Here is a 22,333-nt window from a genome sequence, read left to right as displayed (position 1 = left end):
CCCTCTGTCCTCTCCCCTCATGTTAGCTCCTCCTCTCACTCTGGCCCCTCCCTCCCTCTGCCCTCTCCACCTCATGTTAGCTCCTCCTCTCACTCTGGCCCCTCCCTCCCTCTGCCCTCTCCACTCATGTTAGCTCCTCCTCTCACTCTGGCCCCTCCCTCCCTCTGGCCCCTCCCTCCCTCTGCCCTCTCCCCTCATGTTAGCTCCTCCTCTCACTCTGGCCCCTCCCTCCCTCTGCCCTCTCCCCTCATGTTAGCTCTCCTCTCACTCTGGCACCTCCCTCCCTCTGCCCTCTCCCCTCATGTTAGCTCCTCCTCTCACTCTGGCCCCTCCCTCCCTCTGCCCTCTCCCTTCATGTTAGCTCCTCCTCTCACTCTGGCCCCTCCCCCCCTCTGCCCTCTCCACCTCATGTTAGCTCCTCCTCTCACTCTGGCCCCTCCCTCCTCTGCCTCTCCAACTCATGTTAGCTCCTCCTCTCACTCTGGCCCCTCCCTCCCTCTGCCCTCTCCACCTCATGTTAGCTCCTCCTCTCACTCTGGCCCCTCCCTCCCTTCATGTTAGCTCCTCCTCTCACTCTGGCCCCTCCCTCACTCTGCCCTCTCCACCTCATGTTAGCTCCTCCTCTCACTCTGGCCCCTCCCTCCCTCTGCCTCTCCCCTCATGTTAGCCCCTCCTCTCACTCTGGCCCCTCCCTCCCTCTGCCCTCTCCACCTCATGTTAGCTCCTCCTCTCACTCTGGCCCCTCCCTCCCTCTGCCCTCTCCACCTCATGTTAGCTCCTCCTCTCACTCTGGCCCTCCCTCCCTCTCTCCTCTCCCTCATGTTAGCTCCTCCTCTCACTCTGGCCCCTCCCTCCCTCTGCCCTCTCCCTTCATGTTAGCTCCTCCTCTCACTCTGGCCCCTCCCTCCCTCTGCCCTCTCCACCTCATGTTAGCTCCTCCTCTCACTCTGGCCCCTCCCTCCCTCTGCCCTCTCCAACTCATGTTAGCTCCTCCTCTCACTCTGGCCCCTCCCTCCCTCTGTCCTCTCCACCTCATGTTAGCTCCTCCTCTCACTCTGGCCCCTCCCTCCCTCTGCCCTCTCCACCTCATGTTAGCGCCTCCTCTCACTCTGGCCCCTCCCTCCCTCTGTCCTCTCCACCTCATGTTAGCTCCTCCTCTCACTCTGGCCCCTCCCTCCCTCTGCCCTCTCCCTCATGTTAGCTCCTCCTCTCACTCTGGCCCCTCCCTCCCTCTGCCCTCTCCCCTCATGTTAGCTCCTCCTCTCACTCTGGCCCCTCCCTCCCTCTGCCCTCTCCACCTCATGTTAGCGCCTCCTCTCACTCTGGCCCCTCCCTCCCTCTGCCCTCTCCACCTCATGTTAGCTCCTCCTCTCACTCTGGCCCCTCCCTCCCTCTGCCCTCTCCCCTCACGTTAGCTCCTCCCCTTACTCCGGCCCCTCCCTTCCTCTAGCCCCGCCCCCTCCCCACACCCTCCTCACTGACCGTAGCTCCTCCCCTTACTCCGGCCCCTCCCTTCCTCTAGCCCCGCCCCCTTCCCACACCCTCCACACTGACCGTAGCCCCTCCCCTTACCCGGCCCCGCCCTTCCTCTGGCCCCTCCCCCCTCCCCCACATGACCGTAGCCCCTCCCCTTACTCCGGCCCCGCCCCCCCCCCGGGCACATGGACGGGAGCGGTAGCCGCTGCCGCTGTCACGGGCTGCGGGAGCTGCCGCCTCCCGGGCGCGCGGTGGGCGGCCCGAGCCCGAGCCCGAGCCCGTGACCGACACCGACACCGGGAGCCGAGGGAGAGAGAGGGAGAGAGTGGGGGGAGAGGGAGAGAGAGAGAGCGCGGGTGCTGTGAGGAGCCGCCGCCGCCGCCGCCGCCCCGATGCAGCTGGTGGCGGGGGACGGCACGGAGCCGGCGGGGTCGCTGGTCGGCTGCCCGGAGCCCGAGCCGCCGGAGCCCGAGCCCGAGTGCTGCGAGCGGGTGGTGGTCAACATCTCGGGGCTGCGCTTCGAGACGCGGCTCAAGACGCTGTCGCTCTTCCCGGACACACTGCTCGGAGACCCCAAGAAGCGGATGCGCTACTTCGACCCCCTGAGGAACGAGTACTTCTTCGACAGGAACCGCCCGAGCTTCGACGCCATCCTCTACTACTACCAGTCCGGGGGCAGGATCCGCAGACCCGTCAACGTGCCCATCGACATCTTCTCCGAGGAGATCCGCTTCTACCAGCTGGGCGAGGAGGCCATGGAGATGTTCAGGGAGGACGAGGGCTTCATCCAGGAGAAGGAGCGCCCTTTGCCGGCCCACGAGTTCCAGCGCCAGGTGTGGCTGCTCTTCGAGTACCCCGAGAGCTCGGGTCCAGCCCGGGCCATCGCGATCGTGTCCGTCATGGTCATCCTCATCTCCATCGTCATCTTCTGCCTGGAGACCCTGCCCGAGTTCCGCGACGACAAGGACTACCGGCCCGGCCCCGGCAGCCCGGTCTCGGCGCCCCAGGTCCGGGCCGACGCCAACGCCAACGCCACCGGCGACCCCCCCGACCCGGCGTGGGGCGGCATCTTCGCCGACCCTTTCTTCGTGGTCGAGACCCTCTGCATCATCTGGTTCTCCTTCGAGCTCCTGGTGCGCTTCTTCACCTGCCCCAGCAAAGCCAGCTTCGCCAAGAACATCATGAACATCATCGACATCGTGGCCATCATCCCTTACTTCATCACCCTGGGCACCGAGCTGGCCGAGAGGCAGGGCAACGGTCAGCAAGCCATGTCTCTGGCCATCCTCAGGGTCATCCGCCTGGTGCGAGTCTTCAGGATCTTCAAGCTGTCCAGACACTCCAAGGGCCTGCAGATCCTGGGGCAGACCCTGAAGGCCAGCATGAGGGAGCTGGGGCTCCTGATCTTCTTCCTCTTCATCGGGGTCATCCTCTTCTCCAGCGCCGTCTACTTCGCCGAGGCCGACGACCCCGGCTCGGGCTTCAGCAGCATCCCCGACGCCTTCTGGTGGGCGGTGGTGACCATGACCACCGTGGGCTACGGGGACATGCACCCCATCACCATCGGGGGCAAGATCGTGGGGTCGCTGTGCGCCATCGCCGGGGTCTTAACCATCGCCCTGCCCGTCCCGGTCATCGTCTCCAACTTTAACTATTTCTACCACCGGGAGACGGAGGGCGAGGAGCAAGCTCAGTATCTCCATGTCACCAGTTGTCCCCACCTGTCCCCTTCCCCTTCCTCCTCCTCCTCCTCCTCCTGCACCGAGGAGCTGAAGAAGTCCCGCAGCAGCTCGTCCCTCAGCAAGTCTGAGTACATGGTGATCGAGGAAGGCATCAACCACCACCACCACCACCACCACAAACAGGTCAACTTCCAAACCGGGAACTGCACCGCGAACGCCCCGAACTGTGTGGCCATCAAGAAGATCTTCACCGACGTGTAAGTTGACTGAGAAGAGGGGGACAGCAAATCATCGTGACAAGAGCCAGCCTCGGTCCTCGCCCACTCACTCGTGCCCATTGCCCCCATTGCCCCCATTGCCCCCATCACCTTCAATCAGTGTGGTCAGGTCAGCTTTTTTTTAAATATATATATAAAAAAAGAAAGAAAATATAGAATTACGATAGTTCAAGAGGACTCATCTTCAATATTTGAAGAAGGCACTGTGTTTAATTGGAGCTGAACTGTCACTGGTTTGGTTTGGTGAAGGTCAGACTGGATCTCTCTCTCTCTCTCTCTCTCTCTCCCTCCTTCCTTCCCTCTCTCTCTGGTCTTTCTCTCTCTGTTCATCATCAAAGCGCTTTGTTTGACACAGAACACACACACACACAGACCCATTCCTGTTTCCCACACAGTTGTGGATGCTCTTTTAATTCCTTCAACAGTTGTGTGCGTGTGTGTGTTATTTATTGAGCAAAAATGTGCGTTGTGTCTGTCACAGCTTCAGATGCAGCCAAGAAAGATGTAAATAACATTTGGGGGGGTGGGGTGGGGTGGGGGGGAATGAAGACAGTCTCGTTATATTTCACGAGAAAAAAAACCAACAACAAAAAAACAAAATGCAACAACCACCCAAGTTAGCGACGTGTCGACTCCAATCTCCGGCTCTGTGTGTGTGTGTGTGTGTGTTTTTGTGATGTGCTTAACACTCGTTCGTGATGTGCATGTGTGTATGTGTGTGTGTGTGTGTCTGTGTTTGTGTGTGTAAAACCCAGTTGTGCAAAGCTCAAAGAGTCGTTGCCCCTTTTGCTTTTACACACAGCAGTAACATGGGGGGGAAACCCGTGGACAACAGTGCAGTCAGTCAAATCAAGTCAGTCCATTTGCAAAGAGCCGGGGAGGTGATGCCAAGAGAGAGAGACAGAGAGTGAGAGAGAGAGAGAGAGAAAGAGCGAAAGAGAGAGACACACAGAGAGAGAGAAAGACAGAAAGACAGAGAGAAAGAAAGCAACAACCTCTTCACTGAGCGGAGACGGAGCGAGCGCGTCCCCAGTTTTGCGCTGTGGGGCTTCGTGGCGATGTTATTATCCGCTCAGCCTTTCTCTGGACGACAAGAAGGAGAAGAAGCCGTGGCTGAAAAGCAACAAAACAACAACAAACAAACAAAGAAAACAACAACAAACAACCACCAACAACAACAACAACCCCAAAACATCCCATCCCAACCCAACCCAACCCCGGGTTGATTATTTATTTGCAATGGAAGAGAAAGAGAGTAAGAGCAGAGACAGGGAGAGAGGGAGAGAGAGACGGCTTTCTGTCGGGTATTCTGTGTGCGAAACAAAAAGGGCCAAGAAGAAGATGATGCAGTTTCCACAGCAACACACAGTTTCCAGGGTAACTTTTGGCAGGTTGCTATGACACCGCCTCGCAGTTTCCACAGTGATTACCTTCCTTCCAGATGGTTCCACCATCAGTCTGAACTTGCAGAAAAAGAAAAAAATCCCCGCTGTGAATTGAAGAGTAACAAACGGGGGGCAGAGGGGGGTGGGGGGTGAAAACGACAATAAAATGCGAGCTTTTTTGAACCAGGGAGGAAGCAAGGAGGGGATGAGAGGCTGGGCGTGGATGTGAGTTGACCCAGCCAAGCCACCACAAGCGCCCTGGACCGCTCGAGGCATCGGATCGTTGGGATCCGCGCGATAATAAAGCGACGGACCCCTTTCCACCCGAGACCGAAAACAAGGCCTGAACATTAGCGTCAAGCTTGCCACCGTGCCACCACACACCAGAGAGCAAGAGAGAGAGAGAGAGAGAGACAGAGAAAAAAAATAATAATAAATGAAAACAAAAGAGAATTACTGAACTGTCGCACCAGTTCAAAGTGCTGGGGGAATCCAAATCCAATCTATATTTGCATCGTGGGCTTTTATTTGTATACACCCCAACCCGCCACCCCTCCCTACCTCATCTGTAAAGTGTCTCAATCACAAAGCTTTATATAAGGGAGAAACCAGGAGAAACCGGTTGGTTCTGAGTGTGACCTTCATGGACGGATGTGCGAGAGGAAAGGGCATTGCGCTGGATTCCTTCTGGAGGAAGGCGGGGACCTGCCACTCACTCGTTCCCACGACTTGGCTGCGAATCTTGTGGGCTTGGGAGTCAGTTCTGTGCTGCTTGTATTTGCAAGAACCCAGCCGTCAAGCCGCTTGCTGTTACCCCAGACAGTCGCTAGGAGCTGCAGCACCCAAGGACTTGCCTTGTCCAAGGTAAGGCGTGACCTCTTCTGCTGGCTGAGCCAATTTGCAGGTTGGACTTCATCCCCCAACCTCCCGTCATCTGACACTCAGGCAGCAGCAGTCCATCACAGACTTAAAACATGAATGATTTTTCAGCAAAACGATTCTTAAGTTTCTCCCGGGGTCTTTGCCAACAACCCCACCTCCTGCCCCCAACCAAGTAAAATTAGTTACTGAGTCAGAAGGTTGTGGATTCAAGCCCCACATTGTGACTTGGGATCACTTCGCCGAAGCTCACACTCCAATGCAGAACTGGGGGTGTGCTGCAATGTCGGGGGTGCCCTCCTTCGGGAAGTTAAACCGAGGTCCCATCTGCTTGGTCAGGTGGATGTTAAACATCCCATGGCACTATTAGAAAAGAGAAGGAAGTTTCTCCTGATATCCTGGCCAACAATCCCCCAAATAAAATTAATCACTCACTCCACGGCTGTTTGTGGGACATTGCTTTGCGCTTTCACGCACAGTGAATCCACTTTACAGTATATCCTTTGAAGCGGTGTGAGAAGTCTCAACGTATGTTAAGGTGCTATTATCGGATGAAAGGAATATTATTTCATTATTTTACTGTACTTTCAGGTCTCTTTAATCTGTGGTCTGTGCATTAGTCACAAGTAGCAGATAACTTATTATTTCAGGTAATTCTTTTTCAAAAAGAAACAAAGATACGTTTTCAGAGAAAGCAACATCAGGTGGCACTTTGTTGTAGACGTTGTAAATAGGATTGTGGGAATGGGAAGGCATTCACATGGGTTAGCGATGTTAAACAGTCACTACCTGTTGTGGAATCCTGTAGTTCAGTGGTAAGAGCACTCGCCTCGCAAGCGAGAGACCTGGGTTTGATTCCCGGTAGGGCAAAACGTTGGGCAAGTTTCCTCACTCCACATGCCACTGTTTACCTAACAGTAAGTAGGAACTGAGTTGTTAGTTATCTGGGGGTAATAATTCCTTAGAAACAAAAGTTGGTCACTTCACTCCACGACTGTTTTTGGGACACTGCTGTGCGCAAATGGCAGTCGCGTTTCGCATACAAAATAGACAATCAATTAACTTTATAGTATATTCTGTGAAGGGGTTTGAGATGTCTCAAAGATGTCTAAAAGGCGCTAAATCAAATGCAAGGATTATTATTATTACCTGGTCGTGCTTGAGCCTGTGATGGGAAGACAGTACAGTGGATATTCTGAAAGGATGAGATTAAATGGGCCAAAGGGCTTTCTTCATCCATACCTCTCTTGTGATCTTGTATTGTGAAGGAAAAAATCTAGCTTTAGTGGGGTATTCACACCCCCCTCAGCTACAATACACAGCTGTGAATATGGAATTACACTCTTCAAATTTAGAGCTAATCAAATATCCTGCTCTCTAGACTCCCCAGCTCCTCCTACACAAATTGGAGATGATCCAGAACTCTGCAGCTTGTGTCGTCTCCCGCACCCGGCTCAGTGACCCCATCACCCCTACCCTCCCTCGGCTCCACTGGCTCCCTATCCTTCAGAGGATAGAGTTCAAAATCCTCGTCCTCACCTTGAAGGTCCTTCACGGCCTTGCTCCTTCCTACCTCAGTGACCTGCTAACCCCTTAACAACCTGTCCGCTCTCTCTACTGATCCGGTCCGCCCCATCATTGGTGGTCAGGCCTTCAGTCTCTCCGCCCCCACTCTTTGGAACTCCATTCCACATTCCCTTCGCCTCGCTCCCTTCAAGGCATGTCTCAAGACCCTCCTCTATGGCCGTGCCTTTGGCCACCATCCTACCCTCCCTGCACTCCACCATCCCTTAACCCAATCACCCGCCGCTTGGGTCCAAATCCCTGATTGTTCAACGGCTTGAGACGTCCTTTGGACGTGAGAGGCGCTATACAAATATAATTTTGTGTTGTATTGTATCCTTACTGGACCACACGGTCTGCCCATCCTCCAATGGATCAAATTCAAGACCATTGTGGTTGTGATCAAATCCTTCTACAGATTCGCTTCACCCTCTGTGACAATTGCACAAATGCAATTAGTGTGTATGCATGTGATACCTAATTCATACTTTTCCAGTTCCTGTCCACGGATTCTACATCCCCTGATGTTCTGCTCTCTTGGATGTCAGCATCAAGCACTTAACATAACATGAACAGCATAGAAGCCACCCTCAAGAGCAATGTCCCCTCACTGACATCCTCTGTCTCCTCTCTGATATCGTCAACCTCACTGGCTTCTCTCAAACTCACAGTGGGCAACCTTAATATCCGGTTTGTTCCTTGGTCCCTAACCAAAGCAGCTTTTTTTCACTTCCACCACATTGCTCGCCTCCACCCTTTTCTCACACCAACCGCCACTGAAACCATTATTTGTGCTTCTGTTATTGCCCGCCTAGGCTTTTCAAATGCATTCCTCACTGGTCTCAAGAGATCCACCATCCATAGTACCCCAAACCCTGCCACTCGTATCTTGACCTGCACCACATTGTACCTGACTGAGAATTGTACAGTGTGGTCTTTAGGTAGGGTCTAAAGTAAGCGATGAATCCTATTCAGAACCGGCATTGCTCAGTATTAGAACGAGACATAAGAGAAAATAAGAGAAAACTAGCTCTTGTTTTTTTGGAATCTCGACAGACAGCAGCTCAGCAACACACACAAGTACAATAGAAAACTGACTCCTGCTGAGTCTGAGATGATAGAGACTTATGTTATAGTACACGATGGTACTGGAATCCCAATTAATATCTCCCCCATTTTGACCTAGTTACTAACTCACGTCCATGTTTTACCTTTGATACCTAGTGACATCAATTTAAGAGGATTGAATGAAGGTTTTCAAAAACTCATTTTGCTAGGTTAAATACTGATTGGTGAGTCAGTGATAGGAGGGCATAGTTGGAGGATTATCACTAAAATGTGTAAGACGTTTGCACAAATGGCTGCATAGAAGCTGAGGTCATAACAGCATTTAAAAAGAATTGGATAAATAATTGCAGGAAAAAACTATTAATGGGTTTGAGGAAGGAGTAGGGAAATGGGATTAGACGAGATAGCTCATGTGAGGGAGGTAGCATGAGCACAGGCACAATGTGGATTTAATTCCTTTCATGCTGTAAACATGCTATGATAATGGAAATAAGTGAAGTGTCATGGTGAGATGTCATACATGTGTCATACACTTAATGGTTGGTGGAAATAGGCTTTTATTTTTTCTGATTTTCATCAAGTAACATCGGTGGTTATTTCAGTAATTTTTTTTAACAAATTGCCCTTTTGTTATTTTCAGCAGCAAACCAAGATAGATTGGCCAATGTTATGATTCACCCGCACTTATTGCCTGTGTAAAAGTGCATATTTTGGTGCCCCATTGGTGAGGCATTGTTACTAGAAAGCATGTGTTTGTTGGTTCTTTTGCTCCATGGTTCACATTTATCCGCACTAAATACCGTTTGTAATACTATTAATGCTTGCATTTGCTACAGCACATTTCATATCGTCTCAAAGCACATTACAAAATTTACTGTCAAGTGTGGTGACTCTGCATTTTGTAGGCGAACTTGCGCACAGCAATGTCCCAGCGCCCTTCACAGCCATGAAGTGAATGACCAATATTACCTGGGGGATAGTTGGCAAGGACACCGAGAGAAACTCTTTAGGAATAATGCCATGGGATCTTTTAACGTCCACCTGAATGGACAGATGGGGGCCTCAGTTTCACCTCACACCCGAAGGCCAGCACTTCTGACATTGCAGTGCCCGTCTGTCAATCCATACCCCTCTCTTCCACCCCCCCCACCACCCCCAAAAATATGCTTCTCCACCACTGCACTGGAGTGTAGCCTGGACTGAAAGTTCAGTGCCCCCGACGTGGGTCTTGAATCATTACCTTCTGACTCGGAGATGAGAGTGCAACCAGCTGAGCCAGCCTGACACCGTTGGCAAAAAAAAATGTTTTAATTATAGTTTTATTGATGAATATTTATTTGCGGAGCAATCCAGGCAGCACTATCTGTACTGGACATACTAATGACTACTGACTAATTATGATCTGTGTGAATGAGCAAGAGGGAAGAACCTACATTAAGTGCTTTATCGTGTCAAAATGTCTCAAAGCACTTTACAGTGAATGGCTGTCAAATGCTGTGACTGATTTTATAGCCAAATGTGTTACCGTCCCCTTTTGAAGCAAACTATAACACTCAGCCCCAATGTGCAAAAAAAAATCATGCAAAAGCTTTGTTTAAAAATAGAATCAAATGTTTTAGCTTACTTTTTACTCATACACAGATTCCGTTTTGCACATCCCTGCATCGACGTTCTGAATGACAAACAAGGTTTCAGAACAGAAATGTGTGAAAAGCGAAAAAGGATGCAATGCAAATGTGACGCGGTATTAAAGTACATTATATAAAGCAGCTAGATAAAAAACAAATGGTGCACACATAATGCACGACAGTTTTGTGCGTGTGTGTGTGTCTGTGGGGGGGGGGAGACTGTCCCAGAAATTCAGACCTCAGTATTGTGGGGGGTCCTAGAAACATAGCCTCAGTGTTGGCACACCCCCCGCCAATTGATTCAAAGCATAGAATAAAAATAAACAAAAGTCATAGCAGTGGTCGCTTATGTACTCCCCCACCCCTACTGCTCCACCCCCCCCCCCCGCCGCACACCGTCCCCCCCCAACCCCCGGACTGCCCACCAGCCCCACTGAAGCGAGGAAGACTTGTGGGACATATAGGTTGTAAAAGATTCTGAAACTTGACTCACTCTGCATTTTGGGATTCCAGATCCTGTAACATAAAATCTGCCTAAATTGTCTTTTGTTTATTAATCCCATTTTCTAGCTCTCTCCTTCCAAATCTCTTATTGCTTTTTCTTCCAGTTTCCCTTTGAATACGCCAATTGTTCCAGCCCTCAATAGCCAGCAGTGGTAATGAATTCCAAATCCTAGCTCCCAGCGTGTTGTATCCAGAGGTACGTACAGTGTATTGTAAGCAGTGACACATCAGGTTAAAACTTGGTACTGTTGTCGTCTTTTAAATGAATAAATCATAATAATCTAGTCACTCCATCCACAGCTGTTTGTGGGACGCTGCTATGCACAATTGGCTGCCACGTTTTGCCAACAAAATATACAATCAATTCACTTTGCAGTCTATTCTGTGAAGCGCTTTGAGACGTTGCAAAGACGTGATATGGCGTTATATCAAATGCAAGGATTATTATTATTATTATTATTAATTCTTGTGTTTGAGAACTGTACTTATAGAAAGTGTCCCTTCTGAGGAAGTGTGCTGTGAAAGGCTGTGGTGCTGTCTATCAGGGCTGATGTCAGACTCCGTGGACTGACAGTATTGCACTTGGCAGGATTGCTGTGGCCCCATGTACCCTGGCGCCTTCTGCCAGCTGAGGGCTGTTGACCAAAGTTGGATTCTGTGCCGTTCCCTCCCCTTTTTTTGTTCTCTATTGAGAAAAGAAAACAAGATGTTCTTTGGAGGCAGCACTAAATAGACCTTCTCTTCTGGGGTTTATGCTTGGCCACTGCTTGGGAAGAGCTCGTGACGGTGGGAAGGATTGACTGACTGACAAAGGCCATGCCTTCCCAGTGAAGCCTTTCCCTCAGCTGGGGTGCCTGCTCCAGGTGCCTGCCTGGCGGGTGTTATGGAAACATCTGTTTTCTGGGCCAGGAGGTTCGAGATCAGATCCCAGGCCACAAGCCAAGTAACGTTTGTTATGGGAAGCAATATGCACTGATCCCAGTCTGTATCTCCCTGTATCTATCTACCCGCTGCCTCCATTCGACTGGCTCTGGCCTCCTGCTTGTCCCACGTCCCCTCCGCTCCACGATCGGCGGCTGCAATTTCAGCCACTACGCCCCAAAGCTTTGGAACTCTCCCTCAGTCCCTCCGCCTTGCCACCTCCTTACCCTCTTTTAGATCACGACTGAAGACCTTCCTCCTCGACTCTGTTTAAGGTCATCTCCTCCCTCCCCCCAGCTCAGCGTCAGGCTCTGTCACTTTTAAACGCTTTGGGACGCTACCCTGCGTGAACGGCGTTATATAAATGCAAGTTGTTGTTGTTATTTCCTCTGTACCTGTTCTATTCTTTCAGAATTTTACCAGAATTATTTAGAATTTTTTGCTACGATTCCCTGGTGTGTTATTGGCACCAATGCATTCCCACTTTATGGTTGATAGTGGTTTAAATATAATAATTTGAATTGAAACACGATGTTTAGGTCTGCGCACCATTCTGAAGGCTCCACTTCAGTGTTCAGTATTCCAGAATTTTATTCTAATTGTAATATTATAATAATAACAGTCCTTGCATTTGACACATCGCTTTTAACGGTGAAACACCTCAAGTACTTCACACAGAATTGCTGTCAAGTTGCTTGCTTACTGCTGCCAGTGCCAAAAACTCTCTCCGACTTCACTTAAATCTCATACAGTAAACACATTTAGTGAATGTGATATACACACAGATGCCAGACACAGAGATGGGGTTTGGGAAGAGCTGAGGTCTTTTGAGTTGTTCAAGCTTTATAAATCCTGCCTCTTTCTAGATCTTTCGGCTCCTGACTTATCTTGTCTCTTTTCATCTATTCTGTTGGATTTATTCTGAGGCTGTGACACACTGTCCATGCTCTATTTGTTTCTTTGGGTAGCAGGTTATTATATTATCATTATAATTATATAATAATGATGCTTGCATTTGATTTAGTGCCTTATCACGTCGTTGAGACGTCTTAAAGCGTTTCACAGTTTCTATTGTAAAGTATATTAACTATATATTTTGTATGCGAAACGTGGAAGCCCATTGCACACAGCAGTGTTCCACAAACAGTCGTGGATTGAGTAACCTAATATTTTTTTGAAGGAATTATAACCCGGAAAGCGATCCACCAATCGACTAACAACTGGGTTCCTACTTACTGCTAGGTGAACAGAGACATGTGGAGTAAGAAAACTTGCCTAAGGTTTCGCCCCGCCCGGGAATCGAACCTGAGTACTCTCGTTTGCAAGGCAAGCGCACTAATATAATAATAATAATCCTTGCATTTGATATAGCGCTTTTCACGTTGGGAAGACGTCCCAAAGTGCTTCACAGAATATACTGTAAAGTGAATTGACTGTATATTTGTGGGCGAACGCGGCAGCCAATTGCGCACAGCAATGTCCCACAAACAGTCGTAGATGGAAAATGACCAATTTATTATTGTTTTTGGTTTTGGAGGGATTATTATTGCTCCGTTGCCCCGTATATATAAATTGCTCATTGAACTTTTCCGCTCCAGAGCAAACGTGGAGCAGTTCTCACATTTCTGTCATTTAAATGGATGTCCTGCAAAGTTTCCCCTTAACCAACAATTTCCATTGTTTGATTTCACACGTATAGACCTTGTACTTTGATCAATCATGCGTTGCATTGCAATAACAGCAACAACAACAACAAGATTACATTTGTATAGCACCTTTCATGTCGGGAGGACGTCCCAAGGCGCTGAGTATAGGAGTGAGATTTATTTGTGGATCTTAAGGGTTTATTGCTGGTTCCCTGGGTTGCTTCCAAGATTAGCTCCAACGTCTGAGGAGCAATGTGGTAAACTCTGCTCGGGCTGGTTGAGCAATATTTATATTACAAATTCTGGCAGTGATATAAAGGGGTCTGATAGTTTATGGAAAATAAAGCACTGAATAGTGCTGCCAGCTTAACCTGCCAATGCCCTTCTGTGCCTGGCGTGACTTGGTTTATATTTAACTTCCATGGATTGGACATTGCTGATGCATTTTCTGTTTATTCAGCGGATTTGCGGCTTCTTTTACAGAGTTGCAGTTGGGAGTGGAAGTTGGGTGACGTGATCTGGATGTTTTTCAGTGTCAGTTTCTTTCTGGAGTTTACAGGGAGGGTCATTGACTAAATCTGCAAGTGGCTGTTTTGTTGGTGGATTTTCCATCCTTGCTTGGCCTCCAACTCCCCTACTGTGAAGTGTTCCAAAAAACATGCAGTGTCACTGCACTTTAAAATATATCCTGTGAAGCACTGGGAGCAGGAAATCATCCCACTCAGCTCCTGTTAACCCTGCAAGTAAAAGCTCTAATGGGTAGGGTGGTCCTTGCTGGACAAGCAGCGGGAAATAAAAACAAAGCTTGCCAGACAGTGATATCAATGGCAAGCTACGCAGTTTTAGCTGCTTTCAGCAGTTGCCTCAGTTTCAATTGGTGGAATTTCCATCCTTGTTTTTGCATTCAAGCCCACCGCAGTGAAGCGCTCCAAAACGTTGCCCTATGTGAAGAGCGCTATATAAATGCAAGTTACTGTTGTGCAACACAAAAAGTGGGACAGTTTCTCCTTCTAAGATGCTCTGCTATCTCCGCTGTGTGCTTCCTGGTTCTCATGGGCTGTGACTGTCTCAGTTTCCTTCACCTTGTTGTTTTGAGTAGTTTGTGGTTTAGAATTGATTAGCCTTTCTGTGTTATTTTTATTGGCCTTGGTTACATCACAGCTAGTTCCTAGGCTTGAGCTGCGCTGATCATGATTTTAGTTGAGTAGCGCAGACTTGCATGTGAGAACGTCAAGTCTCTAAGGGCTGTTCACATTGATATCTATTATGTCCTGTTCCACAGGAGTAGCAAACGATTAAGTAGTGGATTATTGAGTATAAGGCAATCAATAAGTCTAATTAAATGCACAGCCAGAAAAGCAATCTAGTGGACCTCTGTATAAAGTAATTCGTTGATATCAGATACGCCTTGGTTGGTTTAGGTAATGCATAACGCACATTGGGCTGCTATAAAATATTGGACTCCATAGTCCCTGAATTTGAGTTAGTACAACAGCATGAGGAACCCAGAGGCCTGCAGACCTCAGAGAATACAGCAAAGATACATCCACTAGGCAGGATTGGGGTGGATGACACCAATGCAACACAGAGGCATTCAGTATTTGCCAAGTGCCAGCAGCACAACCCTGTCTTTGATTAATGCCTTTTTCTCAATGAATGTCCTGTGTGTCAACTTCTGCCCTTTTACCTCACTACTGTGGATACTGAATGAGCTCAATGTTTCCGTCCACACATAAACATAATATAAGGTGTCAACTTGGCTCAATGGGTCTTGAACTCACATAATCTAAGTTGACACTCCAATGCAGTGCTGGGGGCGTGTTGCATTGGCCGAGGTGTCGTCCTTCGGATGAGACATAAAACCAAAGTCCCGTCTGCCTGTTCAGGTGAACATTAAATATCCCATGGCACTGTTCGAAAAGTGAAGGGGCAGTTTCCCCTGGTGTCCTGACTGACAATCCCTCCAAATAGAAAGATTGGTTATTCATTTCATTGCTGTTTGTGGGACATTGCTGTATGTCATTGTGCTGCCACAATTGTCTACAAGTACAAAGTCACTCCATTTAACAGAAATTCCTGTGAAGTGCTTTGAGAAGGCCTATCGACGTGATTAGGCACTATATCAAATGTAAGGATTATTATTATTATTATTATTATTACAGCGTCACCGCATGTTACAATATATCCCGTGAAGCATTTTGCAGATGTCCTCCCGAAACGAAAGGCGCTGTATCAAATGTGAGATTCATGATATGTTAATATCATTATCTTGGTCCATTTTTTCTATCAACTTTTTTTTTGCCCGAAACCTGTGATGTCAGAAGTGTATGGGTCAGCAGAAGGTGACTGTGAGGCACATGCTGGTGAGCTGAGGTGTGTGACTGTGCTTATGGTCACTTCCTCCCTCCCACTGCAACTTGGCGTCAAGACTCCATCACTGTTAAGCACTCCGAGACCCTACCCCAAGTGAAGCTCCCTATATGAATCCAAACTGTTGCTGTTGTTCCAGGTCGTGCACCTCAAAGACACATGTCCTTAGTCCTAACTGTACCTCTGGTGGAGAAAAGTGTTATCAGTACATCTAGAGAACAGCCAGTTCGTTTTACATCTTTCCTTTTCTAATTCCCTTTTAAAAGTTATTATGGATTCTGCTTGAGGCAACGTGTTTTTTTTTAATAGGGAATTCCTAATAACCCTCTTGGTGAAAAAATTCTTATATCCTCTCTCTTTGTTCTCTCTGCCATCAATAATAGCAATTATCTTTGCATTTGGTATAGCACCTTATCACTTCCTTGTGACGTTTCAAAGCGCTTCACATAATATATTGTAAAGTGCCGTGACTGTGCATTTTGTCGGCGAAAGGCGGCAGCCAATTGCACACAGCAGCGTCCCACATACAGTCGTGGATAGAGTTACCAAATTTTCAAAGAAAGTTAAGAAGCAAAATGTAATTTTTTTAGCACATTAGAATTATTACTCGTTCCTATTCCTTAAATCTATTAAACGTCACAATCAACATTCTATGTCCTTCACTGTACAAATGCTATTTGCTCTTGTGCTTCTTCGCAGGCTTGTAATGGTTGATTTGCCTCTCACGCTTCTTTGCTGGAACATCTCCAAATCTAAGTAATCCTCCATAAACTAGAGCCGTGGCATTGAACCTGCTTTCACATAGCATTATCACAACTCTTGATCAGAACACGCTCTTCACAGTACAGACCTGACCTTCAAATACACAGGACCATCAATGACTGGACTATGTAGATCACCCTCACATGTTTTTTTCGCTTGGCTAATCTTTATTTAGTGTCACCTTGGCAGAGTTAGTCGCGCTCTTGCCTCTGGCTCAGACAGGGTTGGTTCAAGCAGAATATCAGGACTTTGAGTCATAGACTAGGCCTACGCTCAAGTTCAATGTATTGTTGCAGGCGCTGCCCTCCAGCTGAGGCGTTAACTATCCCATGAAAAAGAGACGGGAGTTTCTCCTGGTATATTCTGGTCAAAGATCCTCAGATAAATTAATCATTCACTTCATGGCTGCTTGTGGGATGTTGCTGTGTGCGAAAATGACTGTGGGCTTGAGTGCTATGTGTTAAAAGGCAGAAATGTACTGCGCTTCCTGTATACAGTGGGTCTACTGGGCAACTATCTTAATAATGGTCCTGAGGTATATAGAAGTATGGCATAATAACATATAGTTGTTATCCCACGCTTCTGGTGGGTTAATTGTATGGAACTATCCAGGGTATAGATTTAGAGATGGAGGATAATGCCTGATGAACTATCTTAATTATGCAGATGTAAAGGGTGACATTTTGTGCCACTATCTATAATTTAGTTGAAATCATAGAAATTACAGCATACAGAAAACAGTCGGTTATCTGCAGCATTTGACCCACCGAATGATTGAGAACCTAAAAGCACATGGTATTTTATATTTCGGGATAAAGAGTAAAAGATATATATCTCTGTTTAATGTTCTTTATACCGAAATATAAAGGCTTCATTGCTGGATCAATTCAAATCTTTAAGACTGAGGTGGATAGATTTTCCTTAGGTAAGGGTATCAAGGGATATGGAGCAAAGGCGGATGAATGGAGTTGAGGTACAGATCAGCCATGATTTAATAGAATGGCGGAACAGGCTTGAAGGGCTGAATGGCCTACTCCTGTTCCTATGTTCACATTTCTCAACACTAAACTGCAGCAGCCATACCATGTGTTTCTGATTTCTCAGCCACTCTTTTCTTTGGCACACTCAAACACCTCAAATTCCACATTCCACATCAACTGTATTCTCTTTTTCTATACATTCCCCAATTCAATTGAATGACTTAAGTATGATCTAACCATTAACATTTCATGCTGATTGGATCTCTCGGATCAATCCCTTCCTATCCGTGTTCACAACCTTCATCCTGTGTTATGATTTTCTGCTGGATTTTTTTTTCTTTTGGTCAGCCGGGTGTCTGACACATGCAGAAAGCCATCTCTATGCTTAAGAATATCCAAACCAAGCTGAGATTTCCATGCATCCCCCCTACACATTGAAATCCCAGAGATTGTTGGAATGGAATGCTCACTCTTTCTCTGGAGGGAGGCAAGCTGCTTACCTAATTCCGGAAAGTATTAGGCACAGGCTGGCAAGAGCCAAAGCTTGGGGACCCCAGAGTGCACGTTAGGGTAACAGCTGTGGAACAGGCTCCCAAGGGAGACGGTTGAAGCAGTAAGTGTTGATTCTTTCAAACACAGATTAGATCATTTTCTTCCAGGAAATAACATTATGGATTATAGTACATAGGTAGTTTGAGTCATATGAGCAAGCGACTGCCAGGAAGCTGGAAGGCTAACTAGATGGACCTTGTTTTTTTTTTGTCTAGCATTTCTTATGTTCTTATGCTGGAAGAGACCCCAACTGGGAAAAGTATGGAAACTCACTGATAGAGAGGAAATCAGGTCTTGAGTACCGATCGTCTGACTGTTACAAACATTGGGTGCTCCTTATTATCTTTAAAGACTTGCATTACTCTCTGTTCCGTATCACTACTCTCTGCATCCCTACCGTGTGTCACCGCACTGTTTTTATGAGAACATTTCCTCTGATTCTGAGTTTGTATTCAGTTATTCTTGTTATAATATTTCTCAGAAGACTTGGCCCCGATATTGTTTAATCTCTGCTGCATTTATAACACCTCCTCCTCCTTTGGATACCTGTTTCATGTCCCCTATCAATTAGGATGTTCCTTAACTTAACAGGTCTGTTTATGCAAAGCATTCTTGTAGCGTGTCAGTTTAATCTCTCACCCATCTTCCACTCGACAAGAATCAGACATACCATATGAACCACTATTTTTATGTACACCATTATTTCCAAAACGATACGCTTTATTCTCTCTGTTTTAGTTACAAACAATCCAGCTGCCTTTCAGCACGTCATTGTCATTTGCTTTCCTTGTCTTACATTTCTGTATTTTCTCCTTGGCCTTGATCAGTCACAACTGTGGCTTAGTCTTGTTCACCTGTGCATCAGCCTTTAAATCTGTCTGAAATGACTCCCAATCATTTTCATGTATTATGCAAACGATTGGCCCTGTCTGTATATAAATGAAGAAAATAAGAAGCTAGAGTGGATATTTATATATTTATATTGGATATATTTCGCCCACAAAATACACAGTATATCCTGTGAAGTGTTTGAGGTGTCTTGACAATGTGATAACAACAACAACAAAATTACATCTGTAAAGCGCATTTCACGTCGGGAGGACGTCCCAAGGTGCTGGACAGACAGAGTTATGGACCCGAGCTGAGGGTCGGGGTGGGGGAGGGGTGAGGGCAGGGTGGAGGCAGGGATATCGAAAGCACGGTCGAAGAGAAAAAGGCTCTAAATCAAATGAGTATCCACATTTCTGATGACACTGCACGATATAGCACAGTGAATGTTGAAGAGAACAAGAAGCTGCAAAAGGTTAGGCGAATGGGCAGAATCATGGCAGGTGCAGTTCAGGGTGGCAAATTGTGAGGTCGTACCCTATTCTCGGAAGAATTCCAGTACTATAGTTAATACATACTGAAAGGGGAATTGTTCGTCAGGACTCATAGACTGACTGACCAGACCTGATCTGAACTGTCCAGGCTTCACTGGACCAGCAGAAATCCTTGCCATGTCATCCACCTCAACCTGGCAGATTGGACCCGGGCTGAGTGCTCAACTGTGCTGTCCTTCCCAACTTCCTATCTGTTAGTAACTGTTTAATTGATGAATAACAACAGCAAACAGTTATCTGGTGGGTAACTGCACAGATGGTAAAGAGTTTCTAGGGTTTTATCAATCAAGAGATACTAATTTTATCTGACAAGATCTGTCCTTCTTAAGTCTTTACTTCCAGTTAGAAAAGGATAGTCTCATATTAAAAAAGAATGATCCACCATTTAAATGCATTGTAGGATAAATGATGCAGGTACCTAGGTCCCAAAAGGCTTATTAACAAAGTACTAATTCAGAGGGACGTTGATTGGCTGGGGACTCCCTGATAGTGAGAGGTGGGGGTGGGGGGGGCACAAAACCTTCATGGATTTTGAAAACAAAGTGAAATCCTTCTCTCATGTAAGGGTTTTTGGGTGTAAACACATTCACTCCGTCCTTTGGACAAGATTTTCAACCGAGGTCCCGTCGCCTGTTCAGGAGGACATTAAAGCTCCCATGGCAGTATTCAAAAAGAGAAGAGAGTTTCTCTCTCCTGGTGTCCTGGCCAACACTTCCCCCAAATACAATTGGTCACTCACTCCATCACTGTTTGTTGGACATTGTTGTGTGCAACTGACTGCCGCATTTTGCCCACAAAATGCACAGTGATTCCACTTTACTGTGAAGCATTTGAGGCATCTTGACTACATGATAAGGCCCTAAATCAAATGCAAGGATTATTATTAATATTCATTTCTTATTTAAAGAATGAGATAAAAATAAATTTCTAATTCACGGTGGAGCCCAAACCAACTGAAAAGCCTTAGATGGATGCTACAGTTTCATTTTCGTGCTTTGCAATGGATCATTTTTGAGTCCGTAAAACAGCCTGTCTGAACATATTTAAGGGATACCGAACAAAATCAATCCGTTGTAGGGTAGTATCCTGGGAAATAACCCTGGCAGGCCAGTGTACGAGCTCACAAATGGCAAGGAAATTCCCCAGAAATCTTCAGGCCAACCTGTTGATTTTCAGTGTCAGTATTCACTCTTTCAGTGTAAATGTGAGACTGCTCTAACAGATCCATTATATAGAGAGCTACAGACAGAGAATAACACTGAGGGTGGGATCATTCTAGAGTAAATACCCTTCCTTCCATGGGAAGGTTACAATAAGGTCTCAGCTTGGCTCAGTTGACAGTGGGTCAGAAACTTATTGTCTTAAGCCTCATAACAGAGCTTGAGTTCTTAGTCCAGGCTGTGCTGGCAGAGTGCTACATTGACAAAGTTGCCGTCATTCAGATGAGACGTCACATCAAGATTTCAGCTGCTTGTTCAGGTGACTGTTAAATATTCTGTGGCAGTATATGAAAATAGAAAGGGCATGCTGGCCAACAGTACTCCAGATAAATTGGTCATTGACCTCGTGGCTGCTTTACACCTTGTTGTGTGTGTGAATTGACTACTGCCTTTGCCAACAAATAGTTACTCCAGATGACAGCAATTCCCTTTGGGACATTTCAGTGTTGTAGGTGTTATGTCAAATACAAAGATTATTAAATTAAGTTATACTGCTTTGCTCCAGGCCGAGTTGGAGTTAAGACGCTGAACGCAAATACTGCAGATGCTGGAAATCTGAAGACAAAAACAGAAGTCGCTGGGAACACTCAGCAGGTCAGGGGGAAAAAAAATGAGGCAAAAAAAAATTGTTTTGCCTGACCTGCTGAGTGTTCCCAGTGGCTTCTGTTTTTGTTTTAAGAAGCTGAGATTGAAGACTGTTTCTCTATTGCAATTGAATGAAGATGGTGTCGATTCCTAGGCGGGGCGAAACCTTAGGTAAGTTTCCTTATTCCACACGCCTCTGTTTACTTAGGAGTGTGTAGGAACCCAGATGTTAGTTGATTACTTTCCAGGGGTACTATTCCGTCGTGGGTCACTCAAACCACGACTGCTGTGCACAATTAATTGACTGCCGCATTTTGCCCACAAAACACACAGTCAATCCACTTTACAAAATATTTTATGAAGCACTTTGAGACGTCTCAATGATGTGATAAGGCACTATATTAAATGCAAGGATTATTATTATTTGAAACTAAAAACGTTTAATATAATAATAATAATAATAATAATAATAATAATAATAATAATAATAAGACATAATATGTCTTGAAGCTGAGTTTACCTAAAAAAGTTTTTGAATCATTTCGGACTTTTGAACACTTTGCATTTCTGGTGTTGAGATGTAATAGACTCAAATGAAAGTGAATTAACACAAATGCATTATAATAATCCTTGCACTTGATACAGCACCTTATCACATCTTTGAGACGTCTTAAAGTGCTTCACAGAATATATAATGTTAAGTGGATTGACTGTGTATTTTGTGGGCAAAACAAATTTTGTGGGTATATGACTGAAACGAATTAATGACTAAAATTCGCTTGATGAATGAATGATTCTCCATTGCCAGACGCCACAAATCACTTCACCCCATGCAATGTGAGAAAGGTTTACTGCTTCGCCACTAATGCCAATCTCATTAAAGACAATGGAAATATGATTTATCTTTTCTCTTTCAGGGAGCGAGGATGGCACAATGGCACAGACAAGGATTTAGCACAATTTCTTTGCATACTATCGTGGAGTCCTGTAGCTTAGTGGTTAGAGCATTTGCCTCGCAAGCAAGAGGACCTGGGTTTGATTCTTGGGCAGGGCGAAATGTTGGGCAAGTTTTTACCTAGCAGTAGGTAGGAACCCAGTTGTTTATCGATTGTCAGATCGCATATCCGGAGGTAATAATCCCCTAAAATATGTTTTTTTTTAAAAAATTATAATTTTGTCACTGAATCCACGACTGTTTGTGGGACACTGCTGTGCGCAATTGGCTACCCCATTTCGCCCACAAAATATACAGTCAATTCACCTTACAGTCTCGAAGACATGATAAGACGCTACATCAAATGCAAGGATTATTATTATTATTGTCTTATTTAGTGCATCAGTGTTTCAGGTTCTGTAATATGATGCTCAGTGCAAATAGGAAAGAAACCCTTTTCAGACACGACTTTTCCCTGGAGGAGCAGGAAGGATTCTCTGGCTGTTGGCCTCCACAGT

At 46.5% G+C, this 22,333-nt stretch overlaps 1 protein-coding gene across 3 annotated transcripts; it reads left to right on the top strand.

The window, feature by feature from the left end:
* The first annotated feature begins 1,868 nt into the window (after positions 1-1,868).
* LOC103179087 (potassium voltage-gated channel subfamily A member 3-like) lies at positions 1,869-21,889 on the top strand. 3 transcript variants are annotated; one of them, XM_007894174.2, is made up of 3 exons: positions 1,869-3,415; positions 10,568-10,659; positions 21,799-21,889. In XM_007894174.2, exons 1-2 carry the CDS (start codon positions 1,869-1,871, stop codon positions 10,617-10,619), a joined length of 1,599 nt encoding a protein of 532 aa, XP_007892365.2. In that variant the 3' UTR covers positions 10,620-10,659; positions 21,799-21,889.
* Positions 21,890-22,333: the final 444 nt, after the last annotated feature.

This window comes from Callorhinchus milii, unplaced genomic scaffold (assembly GCF_018977255.1).
Source record: "Callorhinchus milii isolate IMCB2004 unplaced genomic scaffold, IMCB_Cmil_1.0 Scaffold19, whole genome shotgun sequence".
NCBI lineage: Eukaryota > Metazoa > Chordata > Chondrichthyes > Chimaeriformes > Callorhinchidae > Callorhinchus > Callorhinchus milii.
This window is presented reverse-complemented; position numbering and strand designations above follow the sequence as displayed.

Excerpts from the sequence above, each read along its gene's own strand:
- LOC103179087 (XM_007894174.2), top strand. The coding sequence starts at position 1,869 with ATGCAGCTGGTGGCGGGGGACGGCACGGAGCCGGCGGGGTCGCTGGTC. Across the intron at positions 3,416-10,567 it reads AAGAAGATCTTCACCGACGT|TTTCCCTTTGAATACGCCAA; the intron begins GTAAGTTGACTG and ends TTTTTCTTCCAG.